Genomic DNA, 22,147 nt, shown 5'->3' on the forward strand with positions numbered 1-22,147 from the left:
CGGATGTTGTTTTTATGGGCAACGGTGTATATTTAAAACTCTGAAGGGTGTGTATGAGAAAGTAGCATCGTTTTAAATCAAATATCTGGAATAGGTTGTGATATACCCAGATGAGCCCTCGTAGGATGCTGAGGTTTTGAATGGTGCTAAAGAAAGTAGACGCCCCAAAACAGCTTTGATGACAGCATATGTGGTATTTTTGCTTCTCGCTGCCTGGCCCGTCGATTGAACGTAGAACACTGACTAACTTTGACCTCTGCAGTTCTGGGACGTGCGAGCTATCGCTGACACTATTGGAGAGTGTTTTTCACTCAGCACCAGATACAACTTCTGGTAAAGACAAAGCCGATTAAGTGCAAGCTCCTGCCTCCCCAGTCTGTCACCGGGCCGCTTCAGGTTCTGCCCTGCGTCCCTGCCAGGACTGGCCAGTGGAAACTACTCGGATGTGTGTCTCCTGCAGCCTGTGTCAGGCGGGAGAAGTCGGGTAACTAAAAGGCTGGGAACGGCTAGTGCTGGTGGAGTCTTTTCAATTGCAGTTTGAACATGAAGACAGTGAGCTTTTAGGTGTAGTTGTGGGATGCTTTGTTTGTGGAAGGCTGTCTCGGAGCCAAGGCTGGGATGGAAGAACAAAACAGATGACCAAAAAGCGTGTGAACGTGGCCTTTTCGTATCTGACAGCAGTTTCTAGTTTGTTTTTAAAAAAAAAAAAAAAAAAAGGATCTAGCACATGTGGTATTTACAGCCGAAATGGTATTTCTTAAATCAGAAGTCGTCTTCTAGTTTCTCACCCGCACTGCGTATCTGACTTGGAAGTTTTACTTTTTGAATGCACCAGCATGACCTTGTGTATTTGCACCTGAATCACCTGATGCATTTCTTCTCCGTGGCAGTTTCTGCGTTACACCGCTACGTCAGAGGTGTGTGCGGCAGGCAATTCTTTATCATGGGCTTGATTTCTATAGGGCTTTACTAATTTTTTGTTCAGCCTCGTGCTTTTAGCATTGCTGATGCGAAAACACATGTAAAAAGGGTATTTATTGACCTTTGCTACTGAATGCAGGACGGGGTCAGGCTGCACAGAAGGGTAGCTCGTCCATACCGCAGCTGTTTATGGCCAGCAGAAATTAAAGCTTTAAGAAATTTAAGCCAAAGCAACGACAAGCAGATGAGGAAGAAGTGATCTGACAGTGTCTGTCGAGTAAGTTGCCTATTGAGCTATTTTTGGGAATATTAAGCCTGTCCTAAGGCTTTTCAGCCAGGGTCTCTTTCGTCTTGGTTATGTAGTGCTCAGTCAGGATTTTGTTTGAGCGGAGCCCTGGTTGTGAGCCAGGCTGGGCGCGGGTGCCGGTGGCACGGTGCGTGGCAGGAGGGGGCCGGCTGCTTCGCCTGCCCTGGTTCTCCTGGCACAAACGCTGCGGGAGGACGCCGGAGCATCACGGCTGCTGCCGATGGAGCTTGTCACAGCAGCGGCTTCATTTGAGAGCCAGCCATTTTCCTTGGAGATTTAACACAGATTAAACTGGATGGTTTTGTTTTTGTTTTAAAAAGTGCCTGTGTAACTAAAGGCTAGAAGGAAAATTTGCCCAATGTGAAGTGCTTGTGGACGGAAACAACTTTATGCTTTGTATCGTGTCCTCCGAAGAGCCCTGTATTTCCCTGTCGCTTCTGTGTGACTTAGCTCTGCGGTGTAATTTTTCCGTTGCCTCCAGTAAGGCAGCTCAGCTTGCTTAAACTCGTGCTGCCCTTCAGTCTTGTGCTGGGGAAGGAGCCCTTCTGAACCAGTGCTCAATGCATGCCTTTTATGTTTCCGTTATGTGAGCCCTGTAGCAGAAGTAGCATTTTTTTTCCAAAACCAAGAGAACTAGAGGCGAGGTGTTAGTGTATATTGACAGTGTTTGTAAGAAGTCACTTCAAAGCTCCACTGAGCTTTTCCAAAGGAAATACAGAAGGAATTCCACTTCTTTGTGTGTGTGTCTGTGTGTGTGTGTTGTGCTCAGTTTTGTTTTTTTTTTTCTTCACTGGATTGGAGTTGTGTGCTATGTGCTGGGTTTGGCATGTGTCTTGTCTTGTTTCAGTGACTCTGTGCTGGGCTTGTTCATCTCCTCCATATGGACCACAGCAGGTAAAAGTGGTATAAATACTACCAGAAATCCTAGAGTTTTGGATGTGAGCCAGCAGCAGTAGAGCTGAAGAACACCTTGCAGAGCATCTCTGACTCGTCAGGATTTAAACTCTTGGAATGAATTTGCACAGATGTTGCATTTCTTTCACCTCAGAATAGCAAAAGACTCTTATCGCTCTGAAGGTTAATCTCCAAAGTGTTTTGATGGTACAGAGTGGGTGGGGATGTAAACTGACAAAATATGCCGGCTACGTATGTAATCCTTAATTTATGATGGCGACTCTTGATTCCCCACCTTTCCTAGCTTAAAAAGAGTTTCCCGAATGCATTATTTACTCTCTAATAAGTGCAGTCTGTTTTCTGTCTTGGTTTTAATTGCCTCATTTCCTGTGGTTGTGAGCAGTTGCGGAGGGTCTGGCCAGCATTTGCTTGTGGACCAGGGATGGTGAGCTCTAGGTCTAAAATGTCATCCTCAGCACGTGCTTAGCTTTTTCTTTTGTGTTTGTAAGGCTGCTGTAAGAAGTTTGTCTTACACCGTTCCTGTTACGCAAGTAAGCAAGTTGCAGTATTTTAAAATTGTACTATGACCCATGATTTCATGGATTTTTAAGTTCTCTAGTGTTAATTTTGCATAAAGTTTGCTTAACCTAGAGACGGGAAACGCTTTATTGGTTGTGTTTGTGCTTGCTTTCAGCAGTGTTTATCGTTTTCATGTCCTGCTGCCCGCCTGTATGGATGTCTCTCTGTGGTTTGGTTGGTTGGTTTTTGTACTGGAAATGGATGTCCGTCTTCTTTCTTCCCCCCTCTCTCTGCATCAACCCGATCGTGTCCTCGGCCGTGGCGGCGCGCAGTGCGTTTTGCTGGTGCTTCTCGAGCTGTTTGGGATTTTCAGTCTGCGTTCTCACGGGGCTGGGCGTGCCAGAGCCTGTGTTATTTTTCACTGGAGTGAGCGTTAAGGTGGATAATGGTGGGTCTCGGTGTAACAACTGATGCGCGTGCCTTTGCTCGCCTTGTAGCCACTAATTCCGTAAAGCTCCAAATAAGCGTCATCCCCTTTTCTCCACTGAGCTTTGAATTTTCTGCTTTAGAAGAAAAGTGGTTGAGTTCAAAGTCCGCATCTAGGCTAACGCTGGGTGCTGCGTTGTTGGCTTTGGCACTGATGCTTCTAAAGTTAAGCCTCGTGTGATTTTTATATGTTTTTCAGACCAACCATCCCTCTTCCTGTGCTGATGCCAGCTGCAGCCTCGGTTGAAAACCAGCTGTGTTTGTCGGCAGTGCAGTAAATACTTCCACCCTAGCTGATGTATGCAGCAGCTGTATTGCACTGCTGGCTCGCCGCTGTTTAGCTTGCATGGAGTACAAACATGGACAATGACTTGATATCCTTTTAATGATGATGGTAGCCAGTTTCTCGTCCAGCTGAACATACTCCTGTTAACTGAAGTTCTTCAGTACTTTTCAGGACGATACAGGCCTTGAAGACCCCTGCCTCTGTGCGTGACCGTGTCTGTGTCCGGGTAAAAGAGCGCAGCATGGGGTGGTGCTCCTTTCCTCCTCGGTGCCCATAACAATATACATTTTTATGCCGAAAGAGGTCCTGCAAACAGTCACATTGAAAGGGAACGAGTCCTTGTGGTCAGCCTTGAAACTTTATGCCAGTAAACGCCCTCGTGTTTGTTGCCCAAGTAGGATTTTGGTAGCGCTGGGACATAGCAGCTTGCGTTGGTCGGTTCAGGTTCAGAAGTTCCAGCATCGGAGCGGCTTGGAGTACGTGAGTGTGTGTGTATCTCGGAGCCGCGCCTTAATTGTAGACCACCCGTGTTACGCTGCAAATCGACTCTGTCCTTTTTCTGCTCCTTGTCTCTTTAGTGGGCAAAATTCTGTGTACCGAAACGTTGGGAGAATTGATGGTGTTTTTCAGTGTCTGCTGTCGTATAGGCAAGGCAGTGTGGTACGTCTGTATGTCGAAATGGCACTTTATTGGAAGAAGTCCCTGCTGCTGTTTTAGTGGAAAGTCTTTTTGGTGAGTCAGGCGAGTGAACTGTTGTTCTCTTAAAAATGCATGCGGTAACTTAAGAATTGCGTACAGAGAGTAGTTGTGAGCATTTAGGGTAATGTAAAATAAATGTGCTTTGTATTGCGTACGTTAATATTCCTCATCGCTTCCAGTAAAGGGTAAATGTTGAAATAACTCATTTAGAAACTTCTCAAGTGTATTTTTCCAAACACAAAAAAGTGAAAGAAAAAGCTTTTGTTCCTCATAGGAACACCCCTCCAGCCCTTCCCCAACAGTAAAATCAAAACCATTGCCAGATGTGACATTTACAGGAAAGCATTGCCCCCTCCCTCTGCCAGCCCAGGCCGCGGCAGAGCCCTGCAGCCAAGAGCCTGCCCAGAGCCGGGGTCTGTAGCGGCTCTTGTGGAGTTTTTCCGGCTCTCTGTAAGCCGGGAGAGACAGCTTTGCGCCAATGTGTGTTTGGAGACTTTCTGTGGACCGGAAGGTATGGGGAGTGTAAGTGTTCTGGAAGCAAAGGTTTAAATTTTGCAGAAAGTGTTGAATAAACGCTCTTCTCGCTGGAGAAGCCTTTACTTGCTGCTGTGGAGTAAGTCAGTCAGCCTCATACTGAGACCTCCACGTTAATACAGCAACTTCTTCTCAGGTGGAAGTTTCTAAATGAGAAGGAAATGTGTATTGAGTGTGGATTTCCCGAGAGGAGCTGTAGGTGCTGGCTGCACCGCCTTTGGTTTTAGCATTTCCCGGTGTGACACATGTTTGTGTCATGTCACAGGGAGTTGTGCGGTCTCTCTGTGAACGCAGCAGCTGAATCGGTCCAGCTTGTGGACACCTCATTTACATGCTGAATCTTGACCAGCTCAGTTCACGCTGGGCAGGGTGGATGGCATGGCACCAGCTGCCATACAGACCTGAAGGAGAGAGGCAAGAGGAGCCTCTCCGTGCTTGCGTGGCTTTTGAAGCCTGGTCCGTGACGATGCAAGACTTGCTCAAAGGCTAAAGGAATGGCTGCAATAATGACACGCTACTCCATATTTCAGGTCAAATACTCCATGCCTGCGAAGAGTTGCGTCACTAGCAGAGCTTGCATCAACTGTTGTTCACGTCCGTCTTTGCCTGTACGATGAGTACAGTGCATATGTAGGTGTTTCTTGTGCAGGGACGCTCATAATTATACGCTGCCGTCCATTGCCCGCTCGGCTGCAAAGTGCTGTCGTCCGGATCCTGTGCTGATGTCGCACAGGTGACCCAGTTTGGCTTGCTGTGCCCTGCAGTGAATGGCTGACGTGACCACTGCGGGAACAGCACCTCTGTCTTGTGCGCCGTTAGCAGGGCCCCGCAGCAGACAAATCTGTTTATTAGCCCCGCACGGAGCGCTTGCAGGCTGCTGCGGGACTGTGCAACCAGATGGATTGAGCCAGTTTGCAAAACTTTTAATAGCCTGAAAGGCAAGGGGGCGGTCGTTAAAACAAACGACAATTTGTTGTGCTTTTACATGTTGTGCTTATCGACTGCAGTGCGTGGCTGCAAGAGCTGTGTCCTTTGATGGCTTTTGTCCATTTGTTTTCATAAACTTGCTTGATTTGAATGCTTGTGGGTGACAGTGCTCTGGAGAGAAGCACAGCGGTGCCCGTACAGACGTCCTGGCAAGCAGCAGTTTGTTGTCTTCTGCGTTATCATCTCTGGGGTTTCCAGTTAGTGTGGGAGAGCGCAGGGAAGAGTTCTGGAATTCAGGGGCACCTGGCGAGTTCCTGCGGGTAGATGAAGGCTGGCTCACCCTTGTCTTTGTTGCCAGCTCCTCTGGCCATCTACTCTTGAGAAAACACGGCAAAGCAGCCCCCTCTGGGTGCCCCTGCCAAATGGTGGGTGCACCGAGCTATCCTAAACCGGGAGCCAAGTAGTTACAGTTCTCCTTTTATTGACCAGTAGATGTAAGCGGTGTACGAACATTTGGATTGGTCTGCGAGCTAAAGGGGTGATTTATGGATTAAGTCCCCCAGTTCTGTCACTTCTTTGGGCTTGTGAAGTTGGTGCTGAACCAAGTGCTGGAGCTGCAGTGAGGGGGATGCTGTTTGTTCTCCCTTTTGAGCCCCTGTTGGCAGAGGGAGGTGTCTCCACGTGCAGTGCTGTTGAAGAGTGTATATGCAAACTATCTCATGGGTTGTAAACTGTCTTTCTGTGTGAAGCGTAAAACTGCCAGCAGACGTATGCCCTGGAAAACTCTGCAGGTTCTACCCGTTTCCTGGCTTTGGTAGGAGAGCTGGGCAGTACAATATTTGCAGGAAAATGAAATCATCTTAACTGAGCGATGACCAAATCCTGCGTGTGTTGTGGCACCGCGTAGCTCCGGCTGCCCAGGGCAGCTAAGCCATGGCTTCCAGTCTCTGCAGGTGTTGCTCTGAGGACCAGTAAGAGATTTATAGTAACATAACTGGGAAATGCAGCGCTCTCTAGTATAAACTTTGTCCAGCTCTGGTGTTTCGGCAGGACGTGTTTTCCTTTGCCTTGTAGCAGATTATAGCAACCTATGCTAATTTAATAGAAGCTTTGAAGTCTAGTATCTGCTGCCATGGTGTGTGTTCTAGATTTATCCCTTCTCTTCTAGCTAGAAGAGGCTGTTTCAAAAGAGAGTAGTGCGGTGCTGGTCTGCCTTCATCTCGATGGGTGGAAGAGTAAGAGGAATTTCATCTTCTTGCCCCTTCCATTTCTTCTGTGTAAGGGACGTGGCTTCGCACAGCAGCAAAGGTGATGCTTTGTGGAAGATTCTGTGTTTTATGCAGGCTGCAGAATTTACATACAAGCAAGCTGTGTTTTTCGGTATGCTGTCAATAACTGACTCTCCTGAATAACACCTGGTATTAAAGGATCTTGAGAGAGATGTTAGGAAAAGCACCCTTGGGTCACTTCGTTTTTATCCCGAGAAGTAATTTCAGAAGCCTGGAAGCCTCGAATAGCCTCTAACGTTTTTTCAGAGTAGTTTTATTCTTGTATGGACTTGCCAGAATTCAAAATGTCCATTGGTGTATTTGGCTAGCGAGACATGCTGCCATGACTTAGCAATATATCCTGATTCCAGCCTGTTTTCACGCAGCCTCTGTCATCTGAGCACCAAGGTTTGAAGGAAGGCTTGAGAAAATAGGTCTGGTGATGTACCCTGGCACTTCGCAGCCTTGCAGTGGAGGGGGATTCCGGAGCTGAGGTTCTCCCACGGAGCACGTCCTGCCTTGGCCCCGTCGCGTTTAAGTGCAAGCACTTCTTAGTGAGGCAAAACCCAAATGTTCCGTTAGGATCGTAGTGGTCAGAGGGTAGGCTCTACAGAATAAACCATTTAAGGCTTTGATTTGCACGGGAATGGAGGTAAGCTTTTCTCCTGAGCAATGTAATGGGCAGAAGTCAAGAAGTTACCTGCGTTTTGCACAAAGCTGTCTGTGAGTGCCCTTGATGCACAGCCTCAGTTAAGAGCAGGCAGTGACTATTGCCTGCCTTCTCACAGTAAAATTTGAATTCAGACCAAGCCTTGTTGCCACTCCAGAGGAGACGGAGAAGGCTGGCTGGCTGGCTGCTTCTGGAGTCTCTATTTTAATGCTTCCTGCCCCTTGCCTGTTCTCTTCTAGGCTGGTTCCTTTTCAGAAGTCTCCTACTGCTCTCTGATTTGCTCCTTCAATTTCTCTCACCCTTTTTTGTGAAGGGGGTGGAGAGTGCTGGTTCAGATGTCAAATCGTGGCCTGGACAATAATGGGAAAGAGGGTAGATGTGCCTGTTTGCTATTGTTCTTGTACCTGGGGGAAGAAAAATCATAGTCTCGTGTTTTCCCATGAATAATTCCTCTGCATTTGTCCTTTGTTAGGGCTTTCTCCAGAATTTCCTTAATTTCCCAGCTGATCAGCTAAGCCATCTCATTAGATGATGCAGTCCCAGAGCGCGCACACGCGTTAGCGCCTTTCACAGCCTCGCCGATGTCTGTCCTGACCCGCTGTGGCACTCCGCAGTTATGGCCAGGCGTCAGATGGCATTCGTGAGCGGGTCTGGACGTGGTCCTGGACTCGAGGAGATGCTCTTCTGCCCTAGTCTCTGAGGGAACAGGCTCCACAGAATTTGTGTTAGCTGGGGAAATGGCAAAACTTCCATTTTTGTTATCTGCAAAATGGGCTGAGTAGTTGCCTGTCTAGTGGACCATTTAGGACTTGCGAACTTGTGATATCTTCTGGTGGGAAGTGATAAAAGCGTCTGTGGGGGGAAAACAACACTTTTCTTCTGTGTGACATTTTGGGAGAGAATGCTGGAGAGTTCGTGTCCCACTTCAGCATCATGTTTCAGTGTCTTGAGATAATTAAAAAGGAAACTGTGATGTAGAAGCAACACAGCTTTTAAGCTTGGCTCTAAAAGCATTGTTTTTAGTGTTCTCTTGTCATGATGGCATGATTCTGCTGTCAGTTTGTTACCACTGATGGGAGCGTATGAGAAAGCTACTTAGCGGCAGCACGTTGGCTTTTCACGTTAAGCTATGATGGTTTCTCTGATGGGTGATGGGCTGGGGTTGATGCTCCGGTAGAGGATATTTGCTGCTTGGAGAAGCTGTTGTCTGTCAGAGAGGCCTAGCGTACAGCTTCATAAGCCACCAAGATCTTACTTGCCTTTTTTAACTCTTAATCTGATCCTCTGCCACTTAAGCGACCTAGCTGATGCTGGTTTTATTTGCTTTGCATACATACAACTAAATTGATTCAGACCACTTAATCAAGTGGCAAGAATCAGCTGTTTTGGACTGTAATTTTGGCAGCAGCTTTGCCAGCTATGTAGCTCAGGCAGATCAGCTCTCAGTTGTTCCAGGAGATTAAAGAGAAACTTTATTAATGAAATTAAAGCTCATTCTCCTTGTTCCCTGCTTTGCTTTTGGAAATGTTGAAAGCAGGCTTCTAAATGGAATGAGGCATCACTGCTGAGCAGTCTTTGTTCACAGATCGCTCTAATCATTCCTCCCACAGGCCTGAGTGTGTGGAGGTTGGTTGGTTGTTTGCTTTTTCACCATGGCAAGACAACACAAAGTCTTTTAAATATAGGTAGGTATTCCTCAAGAAGCACCTGAGGCTTTGCCGTGTGGTTTTCTTAGGACTCCTTGGAAAAGAGACGCACTTCTCACTCTTGCAGCTAGTGGGATTACTTGAGCTGGTCCGAAAGTCCATTTCAGATTTGCAAATTGTCGGCCGCGATGATAATGCTTTGCATGCAAAAGCTTATGGGATACAGCAAACAGCTCTGGTTTCGTTGCCTTGGAAGAACACAGTGTTTTCCCAGAACCATCTCTCCTCCTGACGCAGCACCAAAGGTTACGTCTCCCTTTAAACCATGCTTCCCGATTTAAAAAAGATACCGTTTGCCCCTAAGCTCTAAGGGCTGCTCTCAAACAATTTGCTGCGAGAACGATACGGGCCCCTTTTCCCTTAGGCTCCTGCTCACCAGTGCTCTGCGCCCTTTTCTGTTAGGGAAACCAGCCCTGCTGTGCCTGCGTCTTCAGCCTCCGTTTGTTGGCTGTTAGGGCTGCTTGACCATTCTTGTCGTAGCCCTTCCCTCCCAGGCGTTTGCCATACGGTCGTTTGATGCGTAGGTACACTTGACGATTTTAAAGTGCCTGTGCTTTGGTGGACCTTCACAGAACTGTGACACAGATGGAAGGCCGTAGTAGTGCCGTAGGTGATACCTTCCTATAGTCAGTGCCAGCCCACAAGTACCCCCTAAGTATAAATGACTTTCATAGGTCAATGAAAAATCTCCCTTTATATTTAATCCATCCATCCACAAAGCATTCTTGGACCATTTTTTACACTATGTGGGATGTAATGTTCTATCCAAGTAAGGTCCAGTCCAGGAGCTGGAAAGCTTGAGCACGGAGTTTATCTTTTGAGAGTTTATGGGGCCAGATGTGTCCCTTGAAATGGCCTTGTTAACCAGCAGCTTCTTCCCTCGGGTCAAGTCGGTTTTCTTTCCTTAATGAAACTGTATGGCTAAAATGTTTAAATTGTTTTTGTTTACAGATGTTCTCAAACAATGACGAAGCTGTGATCAACAAAAAACTTCCAAAAGAGCTGCTGCTTCGGTAAGCCTTCTTCCAGAGCTTGGAGACTGTGGTGCGTATTGTTACGTGCAGCCAGGAGCCGATTTTGCTGGTACGCTCCTAAATCACGAGCTTGGATTGGGTCACTTCTAAAGCCATAGACAAAGAGAAGCAGATCAAAGGTCTGCATCAGCAGCAGTTTATGCTAAATATTATTAGGTTTTGGTTTTTAAAATGTTAAATTAACTTGCTGGTGGCCTGTTTTGTAGATGGAAGAACTAAGGACTAAACAAGTCCTTGATGAAAATAAATGGTAAGTGTGTAGTGTGTAGAACAGGATCCTGCCGGTCTCTAAAGTGTTCCATTTAAAAAAGAAGTGAGTCTCTCTGCTCCAGTTGTGCTTGGGCGGACTTTGTCCTGTTCCTCGTCAATAAGAGGCAGGTGCTCAGCACCTGGCAGGATGGTCCCCTTGGCAGAGATCAAACAGATCAGACTTTGGGGATCTCGGTAGAGAGCTCTGCCCTCTCCCTGTGCTGCCCTTCCACGTGCACACACGCACGCACACGCTTTTAAGTCTGCCTTCCCCAGCGCAGGAGTAGTGCGATGGTGTGCGTGTGTGATTGTACCTCAGGCATCGCAGTTTGGCATCTTGAAGCAAAGTTGTGTTCATCAGTGCTTTAGGCTGAGGTGCTGGACTGTAAATGGTGAAGGCAATAGCAGGTGGCAGCTAGAATTATTAAGACAAACAAAGTTCTTACCCTGCAAGACACTGTGTAGTACTGTCAACATTTCATGGCAATAAAAAGTCTGGGGAGAGGAGCTCGGACACAGGAAACTGCTTCTAGCTCGCTCATGAAATAAAAGGAACAGGAAGAAAAGTCTGACTCTCTTTTGACTGCGCTCTCTCCTCTCCTCTCTTCTCTGCACTGGCGTGTGAGGCAAGGCGTTTGTGTGGCCTAGGGAAAGCAGGGAATCTGGTAGGGAGGGAAAGCTTGGGGGGTGGAATTTCCTTGAGATTTTGCATGGACTTCAGGGGAAGAGGCGTGTGGTCCCTGGGCTCCCGAGGAGCAGGACCTTGCTGAGAGTGTGGGTGAGCTTTCTGGTAGATCGGCCAAAGTGGAGCGATCCTGAGTGGGCCCAGTAAGCCCATCTTGGGCCATGGGAGGTAGCTGGTGTTGAGGAACAGTATAGACGATGGGCGAAGGATTTGTGGTAAGGAGGAGGGAAGGTCCTGCGCCGAGGAGGGAAGGTCCTGCGCCAAGCAGGGAATTTCACCAGCACGAGCCACGGTGTGGCTGAGTTCTCAGCCGTACGCGCGCTTCTGCCCTGCAGAAATGCTTTTGTCTTTTGTGTCTTGATATCGCTAATCATCCTAAGCTGCTGTAGAACAGAGCACGTGTTTGGGAGTGTGTGGAACCTAGAAGAAATCAGGAGACGAAGTTTATAAATGTTAAAGTTCATAGGTAATGGTTTTGAGAGTTGGAATTCACTGTTAGCATACTGTGAAAATTAATGAGCGTGGATTGACAGTGCAGCCTTTGAAAGAGGAACTTGGATGCATTTATGTGCAGGAATCTCCTGCAAATGAGTGTCACTGTCTGCAAGACAAAGACTTATGTGTTTAAGCAGCGCTACTGTGTAATGTGTTGTTCTCTGGTTTGTTCATTCTGCAGATGGCATTGATGTCTCATGGATGTGGTTGCGAAGTGGAAAGCTGTACTTGAGCAAAAGAAAGAGTCGGAGGGTCTAAAAGGGGCGAGCGGCAGCCTTTGTCACACGCCAAGATACAGAAATGTGCAACTCCAGTGACACTTGTGTCTGGGAGGATGGGGTGGGGGTGTCAAGCGCTCCGGAGGGCTGTCCTCAGAAATCTCTCCTTTAAACGTGTCCGTGCTTCAGCTGTCATGCCATGTTGTGCCCCATCCCGAGGCCGGTAGCAGTGGTGTTTGTCCTGCATTTCCCTGAGAGCAGGACTCTAAACAAAGCTGTCCTGCAGCACGTGGGTAGAGAGACCGGCTGATGGGTCACAAACCCTTGTCCTGATACTGCGGTTCCTGCTTCAGCTTTGCCTCCTGCCAGCCGAGTTTCTAGGAGCGTACAGCTTTGTACGTGAGTCTACCTTTACAGAGTTAAAAATGAGTCACACCGGCAAAGCGTGGCGTTCCATTCACCGCCCTCGTTCCTTTGCTGCTCCCAGCTCCTCTTTGGGCAGCGTCTGGCTCGGTGACTCTGAACGGTGAATTTGTGGTCCCCGTCGGCTCTGGCTGGGGTCGTTTCCCCAGAAGGGGCATCGTGTCCCTGTTTGCCTGTGCTGGCATTAATGACGCCCTGTTGAAAAGGTGCATTCGTTCTTGGAGGGCTGCCTGCCAGTCGCTTTTTGTCTGGGAGCCAAACCCCAGCCACGAGCCTGGATTTTCTGTGGCCGTGGTGGTCTCTGCTGGTTTCCTGAAGAAGGTTTACTCTCGGCGTGACGTGGGGCTGCTAAACAGCTTACGCTTGGCAGGGTGAAGGGGACCAGGCTGCGGGAGTTCCTCTCTGCCTTATTGGTTCATGGGCAGGTCAAGCAGTTTTCAATTCTCTCCTGGCGTAAGCGGCTTTTACTGCGTGCCGCCTCCTGCTGCCTGCTAGCCCATTTCCAGCACATCCAGTCGCTGGCGCTGGCTTTGCCGTCTGACCTTCAAGCCCCGTGTTGATTGATTCCTCGGGAGCTTGAGTTCTGCTCGGGACAGGGAAGCGACGGAGCGTGTGGGGTACCGGTGAGTTGGCAGCGCAGTTGTCGTTTCTCTCCTCCTGGCCAGCCCATCGGCCCAAAACGAGTATGGAGCGAAACTGAACTTGAATGGTGGGTCACCGACATAAATTGGTGTTGATCGTTTTAGAAGGCTAAAGGTCTAAGCTAGCTCACCTCAAAGCCTGCAGCAACCAGGGATTTCATGGGAGTCGTGAGCCTCATCTAATGAGAGTGGCAGTGGGAAAGTGAGGAGTCCTGGAAAAGCCTGAGTGGATTAAGAGGTTGAAACCTGAAAAATGCTCTCAGTGCAACGTGGTTTAGCTCAATTGTCTGGTGCTGGACTGTTCAGGCAAAGTCCTAAACATAGTGAGATACTTTGCAGGGAAATAACTTCATCTGCTGCAATACCAGCCTTGTTTTAATTCCTGTTTGGAATACTCGGTCTGCCTTCACCTGTGATCACTGTTTGATGATAAGGTTATTGGTGTGGATTATTTTCTTACTGTCAGCTCCAAAGAGTAAAAAGACCAGTGTAAGAGTACGGCAGTCAGCTGTGAGCAAACCAGAAATCCTGTGTGTTGGCTGTAAAAATAAACATCCCAGCTATGTGCCTTGTGATCTGGTAAGGCCGAATCAGGAAAGCCATTATTCACGTCGGACTGTTCAGCCTGCTGCTGCTTATTCTTCTCTGCTTTCCTTCACCAGAGAAACTGAATCTGACCAGAGCAGCAGGTAGTTTTGAAGGATTTGGTGCTTTGGGGACCACAATTCCTTCTGGAATTGTCCCTCTATTACCCAGAGAGGGTCTGGAGCTGACTAGCAAAGTTGCATCCAAATTTCCTGTGAGCCCCGTGTGTTTCCTCATTGTCAAGTCCAGTTTTCATTGAGCCATAGGGTAATAGCAAGAACGCAAATTATTTCAAATGAACATATAGATTACCTTTGCTTTATTTTATACTGTGCGGATTGCTGAAAAGAGGCCCAGCACTTATGACCCCTGCTGTGCTCCTGTTGGAAGACGATGTCTGCTCACTCATTGCTTTGCCGCGTGGGCAGCTTGTTTGTGGGTTTGGGGGTTGTTCGGTTTTTTTTAATGTTCCCCAGCAGCTCCTTGGAGAAGAAGCCGCCTGTCCTCAGGGCTGCATTGGAAAACTTAGCTGGGGTCATTGTCCCTGCAAGATTTTAACTGTGCTCCTGCTGTTCTCCCCAGCTGATGTGAAGGGTTGTAGTTGGAGCCAATTCTGAAATGGCCAGAATGCACAACACAGTAGTGCCTGCTGCCGAGAGTCATTTTTGCAATCTGATTCTGCTGAGTCACTGGCTAATATTCTTGAACAAATGCAAGAGCAGTTCAGAAAACACTGGAAAACGCTCTTAAGCTCTTCAGAGCCAAAGTCCCCGAGTTACACAACAAGGGGACTCCTGGCGAAGCTCAGCAACGTTAACCTCGGAGGTGAGAGGGGCAAGCCTTTGGCTGTGCTGACGTCCCTTTTAGTGTGGGGGTAGACTGGGAAGGGAGGGGCAGGCAGTAGAAGGAATTTGGCCCAGACCTAAGAGCCCTGATAGAGGGATGAGATGGTTATTAATAGCCTGGGATTTCCATGGAGAAAGCAATTTTAATGAAAATACAGAAAGCTTGCGTAGTTATTGACCTAGCCTCTGTTCCCATGGAGTTTGATGGTTTTTGTGCTCCTGTGATGGGAATCTAGGGTGAAAGTAAGAATTTCCCCTAGCTTCTATCATTTCCCCAGGCTTTCCTTGTATTGTTGTACATTGACATTGTGCTAAATAAATCCTCAGTGCTCGCATACATGCATGAATAAATGACATTTAATTCACGGGGCAGCCTGTCTATGAGCAGTGGAAAGGGAGAATGGAACTGCTTCTGAAATCCAGAAGTGGGTTCCCAGAACGGTGTTGAGAGTCGAGCACGTATGAGCTCTTTTCCAGACCTCTTAACTGCGTATATCTCAGCATGCCACTGTCAATTTGTCTCATGATGAGATGCATAAGGAACAGGCGAGAAGTATCTTGAACCAAACGCCTTGAATCTGTGAGTGAGTATCTTGGGGCAGTATAGAAACACAGGAGAGCGTGCGGCTGCTTATCCTGCTATATCCTGACTTAACTGAATGTTTGACTGTTGAGCTACGTGAAACCAGTAAGCATCTGTGTTTGATAAATAATCGGCATCCATCCTCTCATCGTTAATGTCCTTTTCTCTTCTTCCACCAACCCTGAAAGTTCTAAAGTGCTTTTTATATACCTGCAAGTGAAGAAAGCTTGGTCATGCAATGGTTCTATCCTATCGTCTCAGCCTTGCCTGTGTCCTCTCCTAAAATTTGAAAATCCAGGATTTGCTACTCGTATACAACAAGATAAACTACCTGGGTGTCCGTGAAGGTGTGCGGCACGTATTGACGCGCAGACAAAACTCGGTGTGAGTAGCAAAAGCCTGGATAACCCCTCATCGTTAAACTGCACTTTGTCCTGGAGATAATCTGTGATGCACATGATGTTTGTTCATTCAGCACCTCTTCCCCCAGCTTTATCAGTATCTGTGCTATTTATTCAGATGTATTCTTTGTACTTCCCTGGGGAGGTGAGCACACCACACAGCTTTCTTGGTTTTATATGAGAGTTTCAGGAACACGCTAGTACAGGGTGTTTGTGAAGTTTCTAAGTGCCACCAAAAGAACATGCTGCCAGCAACATCGTGTGTTTCTGAGTCTCTTCCAGCACAGGCAGGTCTGCTGAGAACACGGGAAAGCTTGCGTCCACCCTCTCCAAGCCCACAGTCTTGTGGAGAGATGACTCAAGTGTTGCAGGTAGCCAAACAACTGCTAATCTGGGCATACGCTGTTCCCTTGAGAAAATCTGGAGAGTTTTGGAGCAGTGGAGTTTTGTTTGTTCTCAGAATTTCTCCTGGACAACCATACTTTATCCGACAAGAGTATTTTATAACACAGTGTACAGCATTGGAACAAAATTGCTTGCCCCATACCTTGAACGCTTGCATCCGATAACATTTGCCTTCTCTTTCTGGTGGTCTTCAAGTTTAAAATATTAAAGCATATGTGCAAGTGTGTTCTTGTAGTCAAACACTTGTATTGTCTTTGCAAAACCATTTCATCCTGTGGCTTTATAATTGCTGTCAAAGAGAATGAGACCTTACTGCCTTTCTGCTGTCCACTTGACCTTCTCTGTTTTGTGGCGTGTGATCGTTTGCATAACCATAAACCATAAAATAACCATATTGATCTATTGGTAGAGATTTGGGAGCTTTAAATGGGCTTGGTACTTCCTGCGTGGGCAGATAGGGGTGTATATGCCCGAGAGAAGAGCACGGAGGTCTTAGCCCAGTGTAGCATTGCAAAGTATTACTGTCTAATTCCCTTATCCCAGTAACTAGGACAGCAACAGCAGGGTGTTGGCCTGAGCGCTTGGGTGTGCCCTGGCAGAGGAATGACTTGCGCAGAGGAGTGACCGCACCGGCTTCGTCCTCAACGCGTCTCTCGTGGGCACCGTACTGACACAGTCGAACGAATCATCTGGCTGTGCAAGTTGCTTTGCAGTGTTGCAGAGCAAAATACTCCTCCCAGCTCTGTGTTAACACCGCTTCATCCTTGGCACAGCTGTGTGCAAAGGGAAGTAATCCACGCACTGAAATCAGGCTGTTGTGTTGCTTTGGTCTAGGGACTGATAATTGTTACGCTGCCCGCTGTTGGAGAGCCGTTGCTGAAGATGTTTTTGTTGACCGGCGGTGCTGGGCACGGCGATGCTCCCGTGTCGAACAGGGGCCAAACCAGCCCAACGTGACCGTTTGTTCTGCCATATCCTGACTGAACTGAACGTTTGACTGTTAAGCTACACGATCCCTGTAAGCGTCTGTTTTGATAAATAATCGTTCAGTTTACCGTCAGTCAATACTACAAGATGTGAGCTGAATATTTCACCCTGGCTCAGTATCTGTGTTTTGCTTTCATTTGTTAACTGCTAGGTCTGCGCTTCTTTTCACAGTTCAGCTTTCAACTGAATTACAAAGAAGTTTTGCTGTCTCCAGTCTTTTTTTTTCCCTTTGTTTTTCATGTTCTCTTTGTTTTAAATGTAGATAACCACTAAGGTATCTTTTATTTCTGTTACAGAATTTTCTCTTTCCTGGATGTGGTCACTCTGTGTCGTTGCGCTCAAGTTTCCAGGGTAAGAACCTTCCTCCTTGCTGGTGCATTTTAACCGTTGATGGGATTTGGGTGACAGTCCTCTCGCTCCAGCCTCCCCTAGCATGTCAAACCGGGAGGATTGGTACCAGGGAGCTTTGTGCAACTCAGCTATTGTTATTTAGTGTCCCGTATTAACGCCGCAATACCAGAAACTTCGGATGGCAGCGGTGAAGGGGGACTCAAAGCTTGAATACCATTTTGCCGGTGTCCCAGGCCCTGCGCAGGTTACGAGGGAGAGGTGGCTGACTTTTTGCCCAAGAACCCTCTCGTCAGCCTGGGTTTGTACAGGAGGCCTGCGCTGATGAAAATACCAAACTGGGATGAGTCTAAAATGGCATCTTGTGGGTTTTGGAGGAGATAGAGCAATTTTGATTCATAAAGATGCTGCACAGTCAACGAGAGTTTGCTTTCCTACTTGGATGTAGTTGAAGTAAGCATGGAAGAAAAAAAATGAGTGTTATGTTTAGGGTTGTTTTTTTCCTTAAGTCGCTCATAGTTTTGTGGGCTTCAGCTCATGAAATCCAGCTTGGATTATTCGCTTGGGGAAAGTTCCTCTGACTGCAGGTCCAGTTACCTAGAGCTACCAGACTCGTTCAGATACTTTATCCCGCCAGGATCTAACAGGACACGCAGAGGAAGCTTTACCACAGCGAGAGTGGGAAGTCGGTTACGTGGGGAGGTGTTTGTAGTGGTGCGTTCACTGTACTGGCAGAGCCGGTGCTGAGTGACACCTGTACAGGACTGATGAATTTGGGGTTCAAACTTGACCCATAACTTGTCTCATTATTCAGAGTACGTAAGAATAAAAAAGACTCTGCTTCAACATTTTTAATTGCATGGCCAAACATCCTGTGTGATGTCTAGGCATTATGGTTATCATCCCATGTTCTCTGAGCAACAGAGGTCTTGTAGTGGGAGATCTTGCAGCTGAAGTTCACTGCTCCAGCAGAACAGTATTGACCAAAATGGGCTGTCAAGGATACTTGCCAGCGTCAAGGCGTACTCCCATTTTTGTCGCTTGCTCCTGTTTACACAGTCCACGGGGCATCAGAGAACATATTGGTCATTATGTGACCCAGCGTGTATTGTGAAGGAATAAAGTATCCGCACAGAGCTACAGAAAGGCTGCATTAATGTTGCCTACATTGCACATTAAAATATGCTGTGTTACAACTTGCATCCACCGATGCATTTCTTTTCCACTGGAGCTATTACTTTTCTTTAACTAGACCTTAAAACAAATACCAGCAATGAGATTTAAAAAGCAGAAAATCAACGACTGCTTACAGTTCTGCTGGCTGTTCGAAGTCTACACGTGGCTTGCACAAGAACTAGTATGTTGTGATGGCGTGTAGCTCAGTGCATGTAATAGATGCAGTATAAAAATATGCCTATATCCGTATACATGCAGTCTTTCATAATGATGGACTCATGGTTATTATGAGATCTAGTTGTTTACTTTGATTATGTAATTAAAACTTCAGGTATAGTACTGTGTTGACGACCTCTTTGATTCATTAAGGGCAGAATTACTAACTTTCAGTTCCTGGTTCTCATTTGTAGCATGAACCACATGAGATTTTGTTTGTTTGTTTTAAAAAAGCCAACACACACACATAAGTCAGCGGTAGTGAACGCTGTCCCTGGCAGTGGTGCATAGCTCTCGGGTAAGAGCCGGATGCTTTATCTGGACGCTTACAAAGCTTTGAATTTCTCCATCCGTGGGACGCAGCACCCCGTGCACCAAGCTGAGGAACGGCCTTGAACGCCTCTTTCTGCCGGAGGCAAGAGAGGAGGTGTGCAAGATGACGGTTTTCCTTGTTGGCGGGGATTACGTGTGGATTTTACATCTGAGACAGAATGTTGTTTCTAAAAGGAACAAGCTGTAACTAGGTCCCCACTGGGGCGTTTTCTTGTTTGGTGGGTTGGTTTTTTTTTTTTTCCATATTAACAACACATTTACTTTTTCTCCCCCCGATAAAGGCATGGAATGTTCTGGCCCTGGACGGCAGTAACTGGCAGCGCATTGACCTGTTTGATTTCCAGAGGGATATCGAGGTATAATTAAGTGACATACAAACCCCTTTTTCTTGTTAAAATGTAATTACAGCCTAGAATGGATTAATACTCCCAGCGTAACCCTTTTTACCTTCCCTGGAGATAGAAATCATTAATTTCAGTTCTTCTTAGCTTCGGGGAGTCTGTAAAGTCTTAGCAATCCATTCAGCTTTTGAAAATGGACAGAATTCTCTATCTATATCAAGACGTAAAGGTAGTAATAGAAGGAAAGTATTTTTGTGCGTGTTCTGAAAACAAAAATAGGTAGAATAGGTACGTTCTTGTGGAGAACTACTGCTTCTGTATAGCAGGATTTAGGCTACTTTTCCTTTCACTCAAAGAAACGTTAACGTAGCACTGACGCAGACCATTAAGACTGAATGTCTTTTGAAACGTGGCCTGCAGCACGTCTGTCCCTTCCTGCCTAGCTTTACTATCAAAAACTGAAGCGTAAGTGAAGGTGGTTCAGGGGAACGAGGTCAGAATTGTTCCTAAAAGATGCAGCTTTGGAAATGCTTCGTTGTAGCTGTTCTGAATCTCTTGGACGTGGACTACTCGGCACTGCTAGGAGCGGATGCTGTTGTGCTGTTTGTAAAATTAAGATTGCGTTAATGGGGAAAAGGGACGAGAAAAAAACCAACCACCCTGAAGCTTCTTATCAGAATGTTATATCCTCTTTAAAACATGTTGGAGGAGGGAGGTAGGGAGTGTATGATTTTTAACTCATTATAGACAGAGGCATAAACCAGAGGATGCCTGGAGATTCACACCTGGTGGCAAGTGGTGGGAACTACACACGCGATTTGTGGAGGAAAGAGTTCAAATAATCTCTTTCTGCCAGCTGTTCATCTAAGGAGCTGAGAGGCTCGGATAAAGGAACAGGCCTGTGGTACTGGGACTTGTGCGTGCTTGGGGGGGTCTCAGTGGCCTGAGACTTCCTGAAGGAAGTAAGCGATGCGATTTTTGTTCTTGATAATAAATACTTTCTCTCTGAAGATGCCTGGAAAGTTCTGGGCCCATATAATTTACTGTCATAGAGGTAGGGCAAAGCGGCAGTGGTGCCTGGCTATGGAGGTAGCAGGAAAGGTGGACAGAGCTGCTCAGCCTTGCTGCTGTCGTTGGTCTGTGTAGGAGGGAGAGAGGCAGGAGTGCTGTGAATACAAACTAGGGTTTTCTCATTCTGGAGTGGTTTTTGCATGGTTTTAATGTCTCTTTGTTCTCTAACACCACTCTATACATCAAACACATGATCTTGCCTAAGCACAGACTTCCCCTTTTAAAACAAAATGCGTGGATATGTTGTACCTGACCTAAAAGTACCCGCTAGACTTTCTGGTGTCCTGTTATTTGCTTTAAAGGAATGTAAATCCATCAGTTGATGTAAATTCTATATATAAATGTGTTTGAATCCTCTCATTCAAGGCTATGAATTCATAGGCTTGCTGGAGGAATTGCAAAAACACACGGACTGTGTCAGATTTTCCAGCCCTTCTACACGGATGGGCAGGTCGAGCTTCGGTCCCCTGCCAGCCTTCAGCCAGGGCAGCACGTCAGCAGTCCACTGCGGCTGTAGAGCTGCTCCCGAAGCCCTGAAAGCAAGTGGCCAGATGTCACCAGAGGCTCGTGCAGAGGTCTAGTTAAGCTGGTGTCCCTTTCCGATTGTGGTATTACGTTGTACCGAGCCTGATGCTTGGTATTGGTTTTTTTACTGGAAAAAGATTCTAGATGATCTTCATTCATCGTTCTAGAGGTCTTAAATGCCAACTAGTACTTGAAGAACCGAGTGATGTTCCTGGTCTGTGATGAACAACCCCGTAGACTAAAGTAGAGGAGAAGGTTGTTGAATTTCTGGATGCGGATACAAATACTCCCTCCATGGTTTTTGTGCTTCATGCACAGTGAGAAATAGCTGGGTAAATGCTAGCTTGTAGTGGGGTCTTTGGAGGCTTCCACTGATTACAAATTTGATATTAAAAAAGCATTTTTCTAGATCTCTTGAACACAAATGTTGGAATCGCTTTTTCTGTGAGACTAAAACTCGTGGGCTGGTTCTGCCTCGTCTTTATGTTGAATAGAAATTGAAGTATATCCATTTCTAGTACGCTGAACTGTACATATTTGTAAATCTTACTGCCCGTGTTGTAGCAACGGCATTGCTTCTTTCACCTTTCTTGGGTAGTCTGTATCGGTGTCCGGGAGCTCTAAACTGGCGGAAGTTCCTCAGTCGTTAGCCTGAGCGGCTTTAGGTAATTGTTCCTTGTCTCTCCATCTTCAGAAGCTGAATAATTCTCCCTCTCCCTGCCTTAGAGTATTCTCATGGCCTTTTTGTTTCCTTAGCACTGTTTGACCTAGAAGAACAAACTGTTGTTAATCTGCAAAATTTTGAATCCAACTGTTTGAATGATCAGGTGACTTTTGGATTTTAATGGAATTCTTTGTGTCTCTGACAGGGCCGAGTAGTTGAGAATATTTCTAAAAGATGTGGGGGCTTCCTGCGGAAGTTAAGCCTGCGTGGCTGTCTAGGAGTGGGAGACAATGCATTAAGGTAGTGGTACGGCTTCTTTCTGCTCTTAAATGTGATGTAAAGGGTGATTCCGTTTCTGCAACCACAGAGGACTGGAATAATTTATGAACGCTTTGGAACGGAGATCTTTAGCCTGTGTGTCTAACTTAAAACCTCGGGAGTGGTAACATACAAGCCTTTTTAATTTATCGTTTTTTAACTTCACACAGTAGCCGTTTTTCTCAGTTCTCCTTAACATAACGCCAGCTGCTGCTACAGGCTGAGTAGTAATTGGCACCGAATGACAAGCTTTTGCCTTAGGCTGGGAAATCCCAAGGCAAGAAATGGGGCAACATAAATTATTTATTCTATATATTTATTTACTTCTTTTGTTGGAGACCATTTTGTAAAGTGGTCTCTGATGTGTTACGGTTAAAACAAATGCTG

At 46.7% G+C, this 22,147-nt stretch overlaps 1 protein-coding gene across 3 annotated transcripts in view; it reads left to right on the forward strand.

The window, feature by feature from the left end:
* The window catches only part of LOC142419829 (F-box/LRR-repeat protein 20), a 43,486-nt gene that overhangs the window by 6,831 nt on the left and 14,508 nt on the right, over window positions 1-22,147 (forward strand). For all 3 annotated transcript variants that reach the window (XM_075523160.1, XM_075523163.1, XM_075523161.1), the window contains exons 2-5: window positions 10,169-10,230; window positions 17,065-17,119; window positions 19,123-19,197; window positions 21,648-21,742. In XM_075523160.1, the coding sequence (XP_075379275.1) occupies window positions 10,169-10,230; window positions 17,065-17,119; window positions 19,123-19,197; window positions 21,648-21,742 (287 nt within the window). The remainder of the gene's footprint in view (window positions 1-10,168; window positions 10,231-17,064; window positions 17,120-19,122; window positions 19,198-21,647; window positions 21,743-22,147) is intronic.

Source organism: Mycteria americana, chromosome 22 (genome assembly GCF_035582795.1).
Source record: "Mycteria americana isolate JAX WOST 10 ecotype Jacksonville Zoo and Gardens chromosome 22, USCA_MyAme_1.0, whole genome shotgun sequence".
NCBI classification, from domain to species: Eukaryota; Metazoa; Chordata; class Aves; order Ciconiiformes; family Ciconiidae; genus Mycteria; species Mycteria americana.